The sequence below is a fragment of the Heptranchias perlo genome, unplaced genomic scaffold, assembly GCF_035084215.1.
Source record: "Heptranchias perlo isolate sHepPer1 unplaced genomic scaffold, sHepPer1.hap1 HAP1_SCAFFOLD_65, whole genome shotgun sequence".
Lineage (NCBI taxonomy): Eukaryota > Metazoa > Chordata > Chondrichthyes > Hexanchiformes > Hexanchidae > Heptranchias > Heptranchias perlo.
The window spans coordinates 1,327,200-1,342,948 of NW_027139677.1; the positions used below are offsets into that span (position 1 = coordinate 1,327,200).

Consider the following 15,749-nt stretch of genomic DNA (forward strand, 5'->3'; position numbering starts at 1 on the left):
TACTGTCTCCTGCTCCACGTTGCCATGGTGAGCTTCAACGCATCCTTCCTACATCCTTCATCCTTATCCTCACAGGCAGAAAGTACGTTGTACCTGTTAGAAATAACCAGTGTCTGCTTGACTTGCTTCTCTACCTCCACTAGGTTCTGCCTACCCTGCTGACTGACAGTCACGCTCACCCCTCCCTACACCTGTACTTTCCACTGAGCTGTGACTGTACTGTGGAGAAAACTATCCAGAAATTCCATCACCTTCCATACGTGTCAGAGTATCTCTAACTCGCAGTCCAGCTCAAGGATTCTGAGCTGGAGTGTTTCAAGGCAGAGATATTACCGACAGGAGTAGTTATCCGGTACAGTCTCCCTGTTCACAATTTCCACAGTCTGCAGTCCCGACACATGGCCTGTGCTGCTATTTCTAATCTTTATTTATTTATTTATTCATTGTTAGCTGTCATTTATTTCTAGAGCTAATAGATTCATTTGAGATCTACATTATAATTAGTAGATGAATTTATTTTGATTTCACATTGGTTAGTAATCAATTACACTCGTTATTAATTAATTATTTACTTACATTGCTTAAGATATTTAATCAAGGATAACAACCATATACTTAAAGTAGATTGTGGATGATAAATTAACAGTTAGCTGAAATTAATTGGGCTCCGCCGCTCCTTCCGTTGCATTCACCAGGACTTCAATTTTCTCGAATATTCCCCCGTATTTGTTCACCCTCTCGCTCGGCACCCTTTTTTGAAGGTTATGGGCCGCACCAGTGATGCTACTCTCCGAATTAGAAATAGAGGGCAGGCAAATTAAGGGAACAAAGTAAATGTGCAATTAAAAATAGTATACAGGGGAATACAGTAACTGTTTAATTAGAAATAGAGAACGGGGAATGTGGGGAACAGCGTAACTGTTTAACTGGAAATAGAGAACAGGGGAATTTAGGGGAACAGAGTAACTGTTTAATTAGAAATAGAGAAGAGGAGAATTTAGCGGAACACAACAACTGTTTAATTAGAAATGGAGAAGAGGGGAACAGAGTAACTCTTCAATTAGAAATGGAATGAAGGGGAATTTGGGGAAGAGAGTAACTGTTTAATTAGAAATAGAGAACAGGGGAATTTAGGGGAACACAACAACTTTTTAATTAGAAATAGAGAACAGGGGAACAGAGTAATTGTTTAATTAGAAATAGAGAACACGGGAATTTGGGGGAACACAGTAACTGTTCAATTAGAAATAGATGACAAGTGAATGTAATGGAACTCGGTAACTGTCCATTTAAAAATCGAATCAAGTGAATTAAAGGGGAGCACAGAAATTATTAAATTGTATATAGGGGCCAGAGGAATTAAGGGTTACACAGTGAGGTTTCAATTATGAATAGATCAACGGGGTATTTAGGGGAACAAAGTGACTGTTTAATTAGAACTAGAGAACAAGGTAATGTAGGAAGAACACAGAAACTGCTTAATTAGAAATAGAATGAAGGGAATTTAGGGCAACACAGTAACTGTTCAATTAGAAATACAATAAAGGGGAAAAGGGGGAATACAGTAACTGTTTAAATAGTAAAATAATAAAAGAGAATATCGGGGGATAACGCCTCTGTTAAATTAGAAATGCAATAATGGGAAATATCGTGGAACACAGTGAATATTTAATTAGAAAGAGTGGACTTAATTAGAAGTAGAATAAAATGGAATTAAGGGGAGCACGGTAAATGTCCAATTAGAAATAAAAGACGGGGAAGTTAGGGGAACACATTAGCTGCTTAATTAGGAATGGAGGACAGAGAAGTTCAGGGGAGCAATCTAACGAACAGGGGAATATTGATGAACACAGTAATTGTATAATTAGAAATAGAGGACGATATAATTTAGGGGAATAAAGTAACAGTTCAATTAGCAATAGAGAACACTAGAATTTAGGGGAGCACAATAACAGTATAGATGGGAATAGAAGCCATGGAATTTAGGGGAACACGGAAACTGTTTAATTAGGAATAATGGACAGTGGAATTCAGGAGAATACAGTAAGTGTTTAATTGAAAATAGAAGACCGTAGAATTAACAGGAGCAATGTATTTCCTTAATTAGAACTAGAAAACAGGGGAATGCATGAAACACAATAGTGGTTTCATTAGAAACATAATAAAGGGGAAGGTAGGGGAACACAGTAACTGTTTGATTAGAAATAGAGGGCACTGGATTTAGGGAACACCGGAATTGTTTAATTAACAATAAAAAACTTCGAAATTTAGGGGAATACAGTAACTGTTTAACTCTAAATAGAATGAAGGGGAATATAAGGCGAACACAGTAACTGTTTAATTAGAATTAGAGGTTAGGATAATATAAGGGGAACTCAGAAACTGTTTCATTCGAATTAGAGGATGGATAATATGAGGGGGACACAGGACCTGTTTATTAGAATTAGAGGACAGGATAATATAAGTGGAACACAGGACCTGTTTAATCAGAAATAGAGGTTAGAATAATATAAGGGGAACAAAGTTATTCTTTAATTTGAAGTAGAGGATAGGATGATATAAGGGTTCACAACAATTCTTTAAGTAGAAATAGAAGAAAGGATAATATAAGGGGAGCACAGTAACTGTTTAATTTGAAATAGTGGGCACGATAATATAAGGAGAATATATTGAAATAGATGAATTGTGAATTAATGTGAATGCATCAACTGTGTAATCAAAAATAGAAGACAAGGCAATTCAGGGGAACACAATGACTCTTTAAATTGAAATTGAAGCCAGGAGAATTTAGAGGAACACAATGTCTGTTAAATTAGAAATAGTTAACGGGGTAATTTCAGGGAACACAATAACAGTTCAATTAGAAATAGAGAAGAGGGGAATTAGAGGAACAATGCAACTGATATATAAAAAATAGAGGACAGGAAAATTGAAGAAAATATAGTAACTGTTTAATTACAAACAGGGAGCCGCGAAAGGCTGTAACCATTTACGTCGAAATAGGGGTCAGGGGAAGACTTTGCTTTCTATTTTATCCTTGGTTCCTGACACTTCGCTTTCTCACGATTATAACTGGTTGCAGATGCATCGCTGACTGATGGAATCTAAATCTCAGCCTGATGCCTGACTCCTGTATTAAATACTGTTGGCCGTCTGAATGCAGTTAAAGAAGAATGTGCCTGTTACACAGAAGTGCCTGCTACTCATCACCACTTCCTCCAAAAGCTGGACGCCAGCCGGATTGGCAGAGCCTGGGATGCACGGGGACCTGCAACTATGTGACGTTTGGCTTTTGGAGAAACTCAGGTTATTGCAGAAGGTTAAATAGTGACGGATAAAGTGGGCACCTAGTCACAATTGATAAATTAAGCCCAATATAATCAAAGTATAAAGGCTATTGTTAGTGTAAGGTTTTAGACAAGGCTCTTTCAAATTGAAGTGAGGTGTCATAGGTTTATTGAACACACAGAACATCCAATAGTGCTTAAACCTACACTTAAAACATAGTGATTAGAACGACAGCTGTTGGTTGGGGATCAAACGTGTTCCAGTTCTAAGCTCATTCTCCTAGGCCTTTACGAATACGAATTATCATCACAACTTGCTACTTTTTATACATTTTCTGACTCCCTGTACGTGTCAATCTACACAATTCTGCATTACATAGTCATATAACAGTTACAATACAAATCAACATATGGAGAATTGAATTGACTTTTCCTTTATCCTCTACCTAAACTTTTCCGCCTTCTACCACTCTCTCCTCCTTCAAGACGCTCCTTCAAACCTACATCTTTGACCAAGCTTTTGCTCATCTGTCCTAATACCTCCTAATGTGACTCGTTGATAAACTTTGTTTGCGAACGCTCCTGTGAAGCGCCGTGTGCCGTTTTATTACATTAAAGGCGCGATGTAATTGCAAGTTGTTGCGGATGTTATTGAAGTTGTTTTTCAAGAACGATATTTTCACTTACCTAACAACCTCTTTTCCAGTTCGGCTCACACCGAAAATTCACTTTGTTCGTTATCTTATCAACAACTTCACTCTTGAACCATTTCATTGCAATTCGACCAAGTGAAATCTATAAATATAAGTCTGTCTTTCTTTTGTATCATTTGTGCGAATTAAAATGAATGAAGAATGCCCAAATTATTTCCTTTGCAGAACTACCTGCTTTCCCACACTGTTATCAAATCATTTATGTTCTCTGAAATTGATCAATCAGTATATAATTGCATGTCTTTAATTAAATCTCTCATCACTTTATCCTGAAAATGACCATTGCCGCAGGGTCAGCCCTGGCCCAACAGCGCAGTGGGACTTGAAATTGACTTATACTTCGTTGCTCAACAGGCAAAGGCGAATATTAAGGTTACTACAATATTCATTTAAACAAATACAGTAAAACATTAGCAGATCTCATGACAGTCTGATTCACCTTTTCATAGAGCACCCTCTTTGTTGGCATTAGAGTATTTAAGGTCAACAGTAAACATTATCTCATCACCATCATTTATCCATCTCGATCTATTGTATTGCGCAGGTCTCTGCTCATTGATTTTACATTGTCCAGAGCCTCATTACCCATTTCATGTAGTGTTGTTATCAAGAGACTGACCATGCCTTGGGCCCGTTCGTCAGTACATTTTCATCATGCATGTCGAAAGCTGGTTGTTTCATGTGTAACACGTTACTTCTGTACACACAGCGATATCCCAGGCTCATGCAGCACGAGACATCCGATACAAGCCAGTCCTGCCCCTTCTGGATCTCTCTCAATAGATCGTGCAGGTGTTTGATTAGAATCTCCCCCTGCACGATCCCGATGTTTCGGGTAGTGGCCAAACATCAAATATATTCATCTCATTGTTCAGTATAAGCAAGGACACAACCATCTCGAAGAGAAACATATCAAATAACTATCTTAACTACAGTTTCCTTAATTTCACTCGACTGCGTATTGATACCAGATTGATATCTATTAACGAGTCGTGCCCGGGTGATTTAGGTTAAGAAGGGATGGTACAGGATTGATATAAATAGACTGCTTCCATTAGTTGAGGGATCAAGAATTAACGGCCAAAGATGAAAGAATACATTGAAGAGATTTAAAACTGAGGGTAAGAGAAACCTGTTTACACATAGAGTTGGGAGGCAGTCGAATTCACGGAAGCAGAAATTAGATCAATATTCACGATTAAATTGGATATAGAGATAAGGAATAAAAAGTTGAAGGGATGTTGAGGTAGAGTGGGTAAAGTAATTGGAACTATTTACTCAGTCGGAAGGTAAACGTCAACAAGGACTGGTTGGCTCGATTGACTTGTTCCCCTGGTATAATATTCCAATATTTTGATGGTCAGTTGAAACTTCAAGTAAATATCTGCAAACAAAGATGCCTAACGTTACAGTGACGAGTTAATTTCCAATTGCCTCCATCTTACTTATCAGTCAAGCCAGGACCGGTTCAATTTGGCCAGGAAACAATGGGGGGAGGGAGGCCAGAGTCTGCTGGGGAGACCAGCGGCTGCAATATTCACACCGAAATTTCAGAAGAATTCCAAATAACTACGATTGTAACACATTTTGATTTCTACATTACAGAAAACTTTATCCATTGATCAAACTGACACGCCTCATGCCAATACCTGCGGTGTGAGGCAGTTCACGCTGACGCCACATGTTCCACTCCACTGCTGAAGCTCAATCGTGAATGTTCTCTTTGAATCATGAGCGGAAATTCCGCAGTTTCAGGAAGAAATGATTCTGTTCACCCGCAGAAAGCAGCAGACATCAAAAAGCATGGGACAAAATGGACGAAATGTTTTCTGATACCTGTTCATTTTCACAAGGACAATCCGTTTTCTTCATAAACGAAATAAGGCAATTCTAATAGGAACATGGATTGTAATGGGTTCATAAATGACAGCCAACATAAATTTGTTGAAGGCAAATCTTGTCTGATAAACTTGATTGAGTTCTTCGATGAAATAATAGATAAGGGTAGTACAGTTGAAGTTGTGTTCATGGACTTTCAAAAAGGCGTCTAATGAAGTGTCACATAATTGACTTGTTAGCAAAATTGAAGTCCATGGGATTATTTGGGCAATGGTACCCTGGATTTGACTGAGATACAGAAAGCAGACATTGGTGAACGGTACTTTTTTTTCAGACAAGGAAGGATACAGTGGTGTCCCACATGGGCCAATGATAGGACAATTGCTCTTTTCGATGTATATTAATGACCTGATCTTGGGTATAGAGGGTATAATTTCAAAGTTTGCAGATGACACGAAACTCGGAAATCTATTAAACAGAGACTAAGGGATAGAAGGCAGAGAGCAGTGGTGAACAGGTGTTTTTCTGACTGGAGAGATGTATGCTGCGGGGTCCCCAGGGGTCGGTATTCGGGCCAATGCGTTTCTTGTTATATATAAATAACCTGGACTTGGGTATAGAGACGACTATCTCGAAGTTTGTGGATGGTACCAAACTTGGCAACTGAGTTAATGGTCAGCAGAATAGTAGCCGAGCTCAGGAGGACAAAGGCTGACTCGTGAAATGGGCAGACACATGTCAGATACAACTTAATGCGGATAAGTTTGAAGTGATGCACTTTGGGAGGCATAACGTGGAGAGGCGGTATAATATAAACTGTACAATTTTGAGGGGGAGGGTCCTGCAAGAGCAGAGGGCCCTGGGGTTGCATGTTCAGAAATCTTTGAAGATGGCAGGGCAAGTTGATAAGGTGGTGACGAAAGCGTATGGGATACTTGGCTTTGTAAATGGGGACATTGAATACAAAAACAAGGAATTCATGCTAAACCTTCATAAATCAATGGTTAGGCCTCAGCTGGAGTATTGTTTACAATTGTGGGCACCACACTTTAGGAAGGATGGCAAGGCATTGGCGAGCGTACAGAGGAGGTATCCCAGGATGATATCAGGGATGAAGGATTTCAGCTATGTAGAGAGATTAGAGAAGCTGGGAGTGTTTTCCTTCGAGCAGAGAAGGTTAAGGGGAGAACGAATAAGAAAGAAAGAAAAGAAAGACTTGCATTTATGTCTTGCTTTTCATGACCTCAGGTCGTCCCAAAGCACAGGCAGGATGGGCCGTTTGGCCTCCTCCTGTCCTTTAAGTTTCTACGTTTCTGTGATTCTAAGGATAGTGGCAATATTCGAGAGGGCATTGATAGACTGGTGAAATGGGCAGACACGTGACCGATAGAATTTAATGTAGAGACGTCTGAGGTGATGTATTTTGGAAGGAAGAATGAGGGGAGGCAATATAAACTGAATGGTACAATTTTAAAGGGCGTGCAGGAAAAGACATATCTGGACCATTACGTACACAAATATTTGAAGGTGGCGGAACAAGTTGATGAGGCTGTTAAAAAATCGGGACCTTGGGCTTTCTAAAAAGAGGCATAGATTACAAAAACAAGGAAGTTCTGCTAAACCTTTATAAATATATCGTTAGGCCTCAGCTGGTGTATTCTGTTCAGTTCTGGGCACCACACTATAGGAAGGATGTCACGGCCTTAGACAGGGTGCAGAGGCGATTCACTTGAATGGTACCAGAGATGGGTGACTTCAGTTATGTGGAGATACTGGAGAAGCTGGGGTTGTTCTACTTAGAACAGAGAAGGTTAAGGCGTGATTTAATAGAGGTGTTCAAAATGATGATGGGTTTGAAAGGGTTTATTGGCAGAAACTCGATACAATGGCGGAAGGATTCATAACCAGAGGACACCGATTTAAGAACATTTGCAAAAGAAGCAGTTGGGAGATGAGGATTTTTTGAAGCAGCGAGTTGTTCTGACCTGGATTGCACTGCCTGAAAGGGTGGCGGATGGAGATTCAATCGTAACTTTCAAAAGGCATTTGGATAAATACTTGAAAAGTAAAAAAAATGCAGAGAAATTGGGAAAGAGCATTGGAGTGGAACTAATTGTATCGGTCTTTCAAGTACAGGCACAGTCACGATGGGCTGCAAGATTCTATAATTTTATATTTGAGCTTTAGTTCGGAGAGGAAGCTTAGGTTAGATTTTTCATTCATTTCACCAGTGTCAGAATAAAGGTCCATGGAAATGTCATCATCTCCTTCAGTTCTTCCCTGAATTTAGTTTGGGTAGCTGCATAAATACACGTGTTTGTACAGGAACTCAAATACATGAGCAGATATCCGGTTTCAGTGCTGATATACGCAGGGGTTTCATAATCGCCTGGATAATGCACGGTGTTTGTCAGTTTGGTAGCTAAAAAACTCACTGCAGCTGTCAGCCACAACAGTATGAAACAGCCCGAAACCGTGAAGAGTAAAACGATGGATTTCCTTCGGTTCTCCATCTCTGGATCGCTCTGATTCTCACTGCTGCGACCGCGGATTCCCCTCCGGGCTCGACTGGCTACGACAATACGTCTGACTGTCAAACAATTGAACAGTAATATCAAAGCAAAAGGAAGCCATGGAATTAAAATACTGTGTAACCAAGAGTAGACGGCGCCTGCAGGCTTTGAAAAAAAGTCCACTCTGATGCGGCAACCCGAGTGAACATTGTTAATTATTCGTTCAGGTTCATATGCAAAGCAAAAGGGGATGTCCTTTAAACAGAACAGGGCAGTGACGGTTGTTAAAACCGCAGCCGCAGTTCTCACTGTGCAATATTTTGTTTTAAACTTATGACAACATATCGCTACAAATCGGTCAAATGTGAACAAGACTGTGAACCACACCGACATATCCAGCGCAGCAGCATTCATGTAAATAATGAACTTACAAACGGCAGTGTAGGACAGGAATGAATATGGAAAGTGATAACTGAAAATGTGATACACTATTACATTGAAGATGATGACCAGCAAATCTGCTGTTGCCATGGCAACCATGTAGACAGAAATACATTTGGAAAGGCCGCAATTTCCTCTGGAGAGAATCACGATTGTCACCAGGTGCGCTGTAAGAAAGAGGAACAAGAGGTAATTACCGGGGACACTCAGATAAATCTCAGAGCATATTGTGGAGAAATATTTAGATGTGTCCCTGCGTGGGTTATGTGCACGGATTATTTTTTAATATAGGCGAACATTGACAAAAGTTTGTTTGAAAGGAATCAATCATTGAACAATAGAGGGACTAAAAACCCGCCGCCCTTCCAGTGTCCTTCAGTCAGACATCGTCAAGAACTAAATATCATTTCATAGGAATTACTGGAAAGATATGAATTCAAATAAAACATTCCGCTGAGGTAAAGGCATTCAATTCACGTCGAGACTGAGTATTATCTATTCATATTCGGCTCGAGGGAGCTGCTCGGTACCAGAGCGGGAGCTGGTGGAACCGCGAAGGTTTTTTTTGCAGCCGAGGGGAGGAGAGCAGCTCCCTGAACGGCAATTATTTCTGAAATTATCTTTCAAAGGCCCTTGTTGGGTGCAGATGTCTGCAGACCGAGGAATTATCAACTTAAAGTGGACCGGGAACAAAGTTACAAATAAAATGGTGTCCATGGACATTAAACAACACGTTTTTTAATGATCGATGTATTGTTAATGGGGCCGGGGAATCAGTCTCGCCCTCCCTCGGTATGATAAAGAAAGTTGATCGCTCGTTGCCCACAATCTATCGACCAGAGCAGCGCCTCACCGGCCTTGAGGACGGGTAAGATTCCTGCTGCGATTCACCAACTTATCCAGGTGGATAAGTGACTCTGCAATGAGAACAATCTCTGAATCTCTTTCATTAACAGTGAGACAGTCAACAGCTATTAAACAACAGGACTCATTGACTTACCGGGAACACCAAAAGCCGCGAGAATAGGGTAGTAGGTATCCTTTACCTGTAAAATTATTGGAAGTTCCATTTTATAGAATAATGGATGACTTCTCTCCGGCTTCACGGTTCCGATTGGAGTGTATCTGAGATCCGTAAATATTCCCCCTTTATAGAACAACCGGTGTCCGGTGAGAAAATCAGGTTCTACAATAATTTGCATTAGTTACAGTCACTTAACAAACAAGGGGCGATTTTCGCTTCTGTGCATTGGGAAGTCAATGGGGAAATTGCACATTTCAGTCCATGAAACTCCGTCGAGCAGACGGAGCAGAAAGTCATCCCAGAGAAAATGCCATGTGCGCATGCTCAGTGAAACCAAAATGGAGCATTCCTCTCAGACTCCACATTCGGTTCTTGAGGCATCCAATAATTCGGTGAAGTCTTCGATCATTCATTGCATATTGCAATTTGTTTTGTACTGTGATTATGACTGGTGATGATTCGGCACGAACATTACTGGTGGTGATCGTACTGTAACATTACTGATGGTGACCCCACCCTAACATTACTGGTGGTGATCGTACTGTAACATTACTGATGGTGACCCCGCCCTAATATTACTGGTGGTGATCGTACTGTAACATTACTGATGGTGACCCCACCCTAACATTATTGGTGGTGATCGTACTGCAACATTACTGGTGCTGATCCAACGCTAACATCACTGATGGTGATCATAACCTAACATTACGGATGGTGACCCGACAATAACATTACTGGTAATGACCCGGCACTAACATAACTGTTTATGACTCTGCTCTAACGTCACTGATAGTGATCCTACCCTAACATTACTGATGTCGACCCGACAATAACATTACTGGTGGAAACTCCACTCGAAAGTGACTGGTGGTGTCCCCACTCTAACATTACTGATGGTGACCCCACTCTAACATTACTGATGGTGACCCCACTCTCACATTAATGATGGTGACCCCACTCTCACATTAATGATGGTGACCCCACTCTCACATTAATGATGGTGACCCTACCCTAATATTACGTGTGGTGAACCCACCCTAACATCACTGATGGTGACCCGACAATAACATTACTGATGGTGACCCGACAATAACATTACTGGTGGACACTCCACCCTAATATTACTGATGGAGACCCTACCCGAACATTACTGATGGTCACTCCACCCTAACATTACTGGTGGTGACTCCGCCCTAACATTACTGGTGGTGAACCAACCCTAATATTACTGGTGGTGAACCAACCCTAACATTACTGATGGTGACCCGACCCTAACATTACTGGTGGTGAACCAACCCTAATATTACTGGTGGTGAACCAACCCTAACATTAATGATGGTGACCCTACCCTAACATTAATGATGGTGACCCGACTCTAACATTACTGGTGGTGAACCAACCCTAACATTACTGGTGGTGAACCAACCCTAATATTAATGATGGTGACCCTACCCTAACATTACTGATGGTGACCCTACAATAACATGACTGATGTTGACCCTACTCTGACATTACTGATGGTGACTCCACTCTAACATTACTGATGGTGACCCAACTTTGACATTACTGATGGTGACTCCACCATAACATTACTGATGGTGACCCTACCCTAACATTACTGATGGTGACCCTACCCTAACATTACTGGTGGTTTTCCCATATTATACTCCATCTGTCAAATTGTTGCCACTGACTTAACCTATCTATATCCCTTTGCACACTCTTTATGTCCCCTTCACAAATTACTTTCCTACCTACCTTTTGTCATCAGCAAATTTAGCAACCATACATTCGGTCCCTTCATCCAAGTCATTGATATCGATCGTACGTAGTTGAGGCCAAAGCACTGATCCCTGTGGCACTCCACTAGTTACATCTTACCAACCTGAAAATGATCCATTTGTGCCTGCAACCTGTTTCGTTTTATCGAACCAATCATTTATCCATGCTAATATATTTCGCCCTGCACCATGAACTCTTATTTTGTGTAGTAGACTTTGATGTGGCACCTTGTCAAAAGCCTTTTTGAAATCCAAGTATGCTGCAGCCAAAGGATCCCCTTTATTCACGTTATCAACGAACTCTAATAAATTGGTCAAACACGATTTCGCTTTCACAAACCCGTGTTGGCTCGGCCCCATTGCATTGAGATTTTCTCAGTGCCCTGCAATAACATCCTGAATAATAGATTCTAGCATTTTCGCCATGACAGATATTAAGTTAACTGGCTCGTAGTTTTCTGCTTTGTGTCTCCCTCCTTTCTTGAATAGAGGAGCTCCATTCGCTATTTTCCAAACTGATGGGACCATTCCAGAATCTAGGGAACTTTGGAAAATTAATATCAATCCATCCACTATCTCTGCAGCCACTTCTTTTAAGATGCTGGGGTGAAGTCCGTCAGGACCTGGGGACTTGTCAGCATTTAGTTCCAATATTTCTTTCAGAACCCTTGCCCTGGTGATTCATAGAATCATAGAAGTTACAACATGGAAACAGGCCCTTCGGCCCAACATGTCCATGTCGCCCAGTTTATACCACTAAGCTAGTCCCAATTGCCTGCACTTGGCCCATATCCCTCGATACCCATCTTCCCCATGTAACTGTCCAAATGCTTTTTAAAAGACAAAATTGTACCCGCCTCTACTACTGCCTCTGGCAGCTCGTTCCAGACACTCACCACCCTTTGAGTGAAAAAATTGCCCCTCTGGATCCTTTTGTATCTCTCCCCTCTCACCTTAAATCTGTGCCCCCTCGTTATAGACTCCCCTACCTTTGGGAAAAGATTTTGACTATCGACCTTATCTATGCCCCTCATTATTTTATAGACTTCTATAAGATCACCCCTTAACCTCCTACTCTCCAGGGAATAAAGTCCCAGTCTGTCTAACCTCTCCCTGTAAGTCAAACCATCAAGTCCCGGTAGCATCCTAGTAAATCTTTTCTGCACTCTTTCTAGTTTAATAATATCCTTTCTATAATAGGGTGACCAGAACTGTACACAGTACTCCAAGTGTGGCCTCACCAATGCCCTGTACAACTTCAACAAGACATCCCAACTCCTGCATTCAATGTTCTGACCAATGAAACCAAGCATGCTGAATGCCTTCTTCACCACCCTATCCACCTGTGACTCCACTTTCAAGGAGCTATGAATCTGTACTCCTAGATCTCTTTGTTCTATAACTCTCCCCAACGCCCTACCATTAACGGAGTAGGTCCTGGCCCGATTCGATCTACCAAAATGCATCACCTCACATTTATCTAAATTAAACTCCATCTGCCATTCATCGGCCCACTGGCCCAATTTATCAAGATCCCGTTGCAATCCTAGATAACCTTCTTCACTGTCCACAATGCCACCAATCTTGGTGTCATCTGCAAACTTACTAACCATGCCTCCTAAATTCTCATCCAAATCATTAATATAAATAACAAATAACAGCGGACCCAGCACCGATCCCTGAGGCACACCGCTGGACACAGGCATCCAGTTTGAAAAACAACCCTCGACAACCACCCTCTGTCTTCTGTCGTCAAGCCAATTTTGTATCCAATTGGCTACCTCACCTTGGATCCCATGAGATTTAACCTTATGTAACAACCTACCATGCGGTACCTTGTCAAATGCTTTGCTGAAGTCCATGTAGACCACGTCTACTGCACAGCCCTCATCTATCTTCTTGGTTACCCCTTCAAAAAACTCAATCAAATTCGTGAGACATGATTTTCCTCTCACAAAACCATGCTGACTGTTCCTAATTAGTCCCTGCCTCTCCAAATGCCTGTAGATTCTGTCCCTCAGAATACCCTCTAACAACTTACCCACTACAGATGTCAGGCTCACTGGTCTGTAGTTCCCAGGCTTTTCCCTGCCGCCCTTCTTACACAAAGGCACAGCATTTGCTACCCTCCAATCTTCAGGCACCTCACCTGTAGCGGTGGATGATTCAAATATCTCTGCTAGGGGACCCGCAATTTCCTCCCTAACCTCCCATAACGTCCTGGGATACATTTCATCAGGTCCCGGAGATTTATCTACCTTGATGCGCGTTAAGACTTCCAGCACCTCCCTCTCTGTAATATGTACACTCCTCAAGACATCACTATTTATTTCCCCAAGTTCCCTAACATCCATGCCTTTCTCAACCGTAAATACCGATGTGAAATATTCATTCAGGATCTCACCCATCTCTTGTGGTTCCGCACATAGATGACCTTGTTGATCCTTAAGAGGCCCTACTCTCTCCCTTGTTACCCTTTTGCCCTTTATGTATTTGTAGAAGCTCTTTGGATTCACCTTTGCCTGATCTGCCAAAGCAATCTCATATCCCCTTTTTGCCCTCCTGATTTCTCTCTTAACTCTACTCCGGCAATCTCTATACTCTTCAAGGGATCCACTTGATCCCAGCTGCCTATGCATGTCATATGCCTCCTTCTTATTTTTGACTAGTGCCTCAATCTCCCGAGTCATCCAAGGTTCCCGACTTCTACCAGCCTTGCCCTTCACTTTATAAGGAATGTGCTTACCCTGAACCCTGGTTAACACACTTTTGAAAGCCTCCCACTTACCAGACGTCCCTTTGCCTGCCAACAGACTCTCCCAATCAACTTCTGAAAGTTCCTGTCTAATACCATCAAAATTGGCCTTTCCCCAATTTAGAATTTTAACTTTTGGGCCAGACCTATCCTTCTCCATAGCTATCTTAAAACTAATGGAATTATGATCACTGGTCCCAAAGTGATCCCTCACTAACACTTCTGTCACCTGCCCTTCCTTATTTCCCAAGAGGAGGTCAAGTTTTGCCCCCTCTCTAGTCGGGCCATCCACATACTGAATGAGAAATTCCTCCTGAATACACTCAACAAATTTCATTGTAAATGTTTTAAGTTCCTCCCTCTCTTTCACCTCTTGATTCACAATTATTTCTGGCATGTTATTTGTATCCTCTACAGGGATGACGGATGCAAATATCTGTTCAATTCATCCGCCATTTACTTATTCTCCATTATGAATTCCCCAGACTCACTCTCGAGAGGACGGACGCTCACTTTACTTATTATTTTCCTTTTAAACTACCTTTCGAAACTCTTACTATCTGTTTTTATATTTCTAGCTAGCTTTCTCTCGTACTGTAATTTCTCCCTCCTTGTTATTCTTTGTCATGCTTGGCTGTTTTTTATATTCTGTCCAATCTTCCGACCTGACACTAAACTTCGTGGAATTGTATGCTTTTTCATTCAATTTGATACTATCTTTAACTTCCTTCGTTAGCCACGGGTGGTACGTCCTTCCCCGAGATTCTTTCTTTCTCACTGGAATGTATTTTTACTGAGTGTGATGAGACATCTCATTAAATGTCTGCCACTGCATCTCGACTGACCTATCCGTTAAACCAAATTCCCAGTTCACTTCAGCCAGCTCTGTCTTCATGGCCTCATAATTGACCTTATTTAAGTTTAAAACACTAGTCTCAGACTTACTCTTCTCTCCCTCAAATTGAACATGAAATTCAATCATATTTTGATCTCTGTTACCGAAAGACTCCTTTACAATGAGGTCATTAATTAATCCTGTCTCATTACACAATACCAGATCTAGAATAGCTTGCTCTCTTGCTGGCTCCAGAACGTGCTGCTCCCAGAAACTTTCCAGAAAGCAGTCTATGAACTCATCTTCCAGGCTACCTTTGCCAATCAGATTCTTCCAATCTATATGTAGATTAAAATCACCCATGATTATCGCTGTTCCTTTCTCACAAGACCCCATTATTTCTCCCTGTACACCCTGTCCTACAGTGTGGTTGCTGTTAAGGGCCGATAAACCACTCCTACGAGTGACTTCATGTCTTTACTATTTCTTGTCTCTACCCAAACTGATTCTGCATCTTGGTCTTTAGAACTAAGGTGATTTATCTCTATAATACTCATGTCA

At 41.3% G+C, this 15,749-nt stretch overlaps 1 protein-coding gene across 1 annotated transcript; it reads right to left on the reverse strand.

Annotated features, from left to right (window-relative positions):
- Positions 1-8,058: 8,058 nt before the first annotated feature.
- On the reverse strand, positions 8,059-9,863 carry LOC137318116 (probable G-protein coupled receptor 139). Its single transcript, XM_067981090.1, has 2 exons — positions 9,794-9,863; positions 8,059-8,960 (listed from the first exon to the last, which is right to left on the reverse strand). Exons 1-2 carry the CDS (start codon positions 9,861-9,863, stop codon positions 8,059-8,061), a joined length of 972 nt encoding a protein of 323 aa, XP_067837191.1.
- Positions 9,864-15,749: the final 5,886 nt, after the last annotated feature.